Source organism: Myotis davidii, unplaced genomic scaffold (genome assembly GCF_000327345.1).
Source record: "Myotis davidii unplaced genomic scaffold, ASM32734v1 scaffold1493, whole genome shotgun sequence".
Classification (NCBI taxonomy): domain Eukaryota; kingdom Metazoa; phylum Chordata; class Mammalia; order Chiroptera; family Vespertilionidae; genus Myotis; species Myotis davidii.
The window spans coordinates 395,974-398,520 of NW_006284834.1; the positions used below are offsets into that span (position 1 = coordinate 395,974).

General features: G+C 34.0%; 1 protein-coding gene across 2 annotated transcripts in view; it reads left to right on the plus strand.

Moving 5' to 3' along the window:
- ATP7A (ATPase, Cu++ transporting, alpha polypeptide) overlaps positions 1 to 2,547 on the plus strand; it is a 160,385-nt gene that overhangs the window by 128,697 nt on the left and 29,141 nt on the right. For both annotated transcript variants that reach the window (XM_006755060.2, XM_015557703.1), the window contains exon 16: positions 700 to 882. In XM_006755060.2, coding sequence (XP_006755123.1) covers positions 700 to 882 — 183 coding nt within the window. The remainder of the gene's footprint in view (positions 1 to 699; positions 883 to 2,547) is intronic.

Genomic DNA, 2,547 nt, shown 5'->3' on the forward strand with positions numbered 1-2,547 from the left:
CTGCACTTTACTTCCGCACCTCCTCTGAGTCTCAGTGTGCTTTTCTCTTTCCTTCTAGTTGTAGAATTTCCACTCAGCCATCCTTCCTGTGGTTCTGGATGATGTCCGTTTTGTCTTTTAGTTGTATTTTTTAAGTGGTTGTGTGAGGCAGCAATTTCAGGTGTTTACCTATGCTGCCATCTTGGTTTCTCCTGACTGTGTTTTCTAATTGCAGACTTTTCTTATTACTGTCTGGGCTGCAGTTCCCTCATTGATTCCCTAAGCTCTGTCGTCAATAAAGTCAAAGCAGCCCAGCAGGTTTTATCTGGTGCTCACTTCAACTTAATTATTTACCTTTCTTTTATAATTATCTTCCTAATGCCCATATTTCCCCTATAGGTCTGTAATTCATTGCTATTTAAAGTCTTTATCTTTCCCTGGAGGCCCTAGAGGCATCTCTTAATTAACTATTAACAGTCAACTTTTAACAATTAGTTCTAGGTGTTTAACATGTATCCACAGTAGGTTAAACATTTGCAGTGTTTGTGTGTGTGTGTGGGGGGGGGTAGGTCTAACTAAAGGTATTTCTTCTCTTATTCTCCCAAAGACAGTTTATTAAGTCCAACCTTATTAAGAAGTAAACTTTTTTCTCATTTCTGGAAAGGTGATATTAAGAATTATCAAGTCATATAGGTGTACTGTATTTTAATTTTCTTACAGGTAAAGGTAGTAGTATTTGATAAGACTGGAACCATTACCCATGGAACCCCAGTAGTGAGTCAAATAAAGGTTCTAGTGGAAAGTAACAGAATATCACGCAATAAAATCCTGGCCATTGTGGGAACTGCTGAAAGTCACAGTGAACACCCTCTAGGAGCAGCCATAACCAAATACTGCAAGCAGGTACAGTTTTTCCTCTTGTTACTAGTAATGTAGTCATCTACTATTGGAATTACTCAGACCAAATCCAAATGCATTTGACTATGATTTATGTAGATAGTTGATATAAGGCTTAGAGAGACTTGTATTTTCTTATTTTATTTTATAATATTTCTGATTTTTCATATAGAGAAATATAAAGGTGAAAGCAGGAATTAATTATAATGCTACACGGATAACTCCTGTTGACTGAAGAAAAGAAGTAATACAAATTATGGTAAAAAACTTCAGATCAGAGAGTTGCATAAGGAAAAGGGAAAGTCTTATTCCCTGCCTACTTCCATAATTTCTCTCTCCAAACTTTAAGAAGTGTTACCCTGTTAATCTTTTAAAATAACAGTTTTTTGAAATACAATTCTCCTACTTTAAAGTTTACTCTTGTATAAGTGTACAATCCAGTACTTGTTAGTATATTCACTATTGTGCACCTATTAACTACTTTTAATGCATATAACAAAATACATGCATCTATTATTTTTTAAACTTTACATAGAAAGGTCACACAATGACCAATATTTGGTACCTTGTTTTTCAATTTTATTAAATGGTTTTTCTGTATCAGGACATATAGATCTGCCTCATTGTTTTTAATGGCTATATTATATTTTACTGTACAATTGGGTTTTGGCTCTTACAATATACAGTTAACATCCTTATTAGCTTTTCCAAGTTTATCTCTATGTTAAATGCCTATTAATGCAATTGCTAGATCAAGGGATACATGCAGTTAACTTTTTGGGGGGGGTACTTATTAAATTATATTTAGAAATAATAGGAAATTCAAAAAGACCTTTGAAAAAGAGAGTTTGAGTAGTTACAAATCTTATTTCCGTTTAAGATTCTCCAAACGTGCCTTTCTCCAAATACATTTAAGACCTCTGACCTCAAAACTGCCTTCAGCAAAAGAAAAAACCAAAAACCACATGCAGTAACCCACAAAAGGAAATCATGCAGTTAAATTTTGATGAATACTACCAATGTCCATGTGAAAAATATTACCAACACCCACATGGAAGGTTGTAACAGTGTATACTTTCACCAGAAGTTATGACTGCCCATTTCTGCATTCTCACCAACACTATTTTTTCCAGTGTAATGAGTAAAAAATGTTAACTCATTGGTGGTTTGCTTTTCATTTCCTTAATTATGAATGAGGTTGAGCATATTTTCATATGTGTATTAATCATTTGAATTTCTTTTTCTGTAACCTGTCTGCTTGAATCCTTTGCCAATTTTTCCATAGGGCTGCTTACCTTTTTCTCATTGCTTTGTATACGTTCTTTGTAAGTTATTTCACATACTTTTATAGTTAAAATGTGGCAATTTCTACCATTGATGTTTCCATTTCTTTATTTGTGTGTTTTTTTCTTTTTACCTATTAACTGTTACTGATCTGGCTTCTTTACATGCACATGGAACAACTTAGAGGATGAAGATATAAAGAGCCAGAATTCCTTGGTTTACTAAGAACACAAAATTATTCTAGAGAGGCACTCTAGTAACTAAAGGCCTTGTTCTTGGTTTTGCCCTTTGCCCTGTACTGAACAGAAAATCTGACCTGACAGTAGAATTAAATATTTAACTTGTGATTCTCTACTGGAAAGGGCAGAGAATATTGATAAATCATCC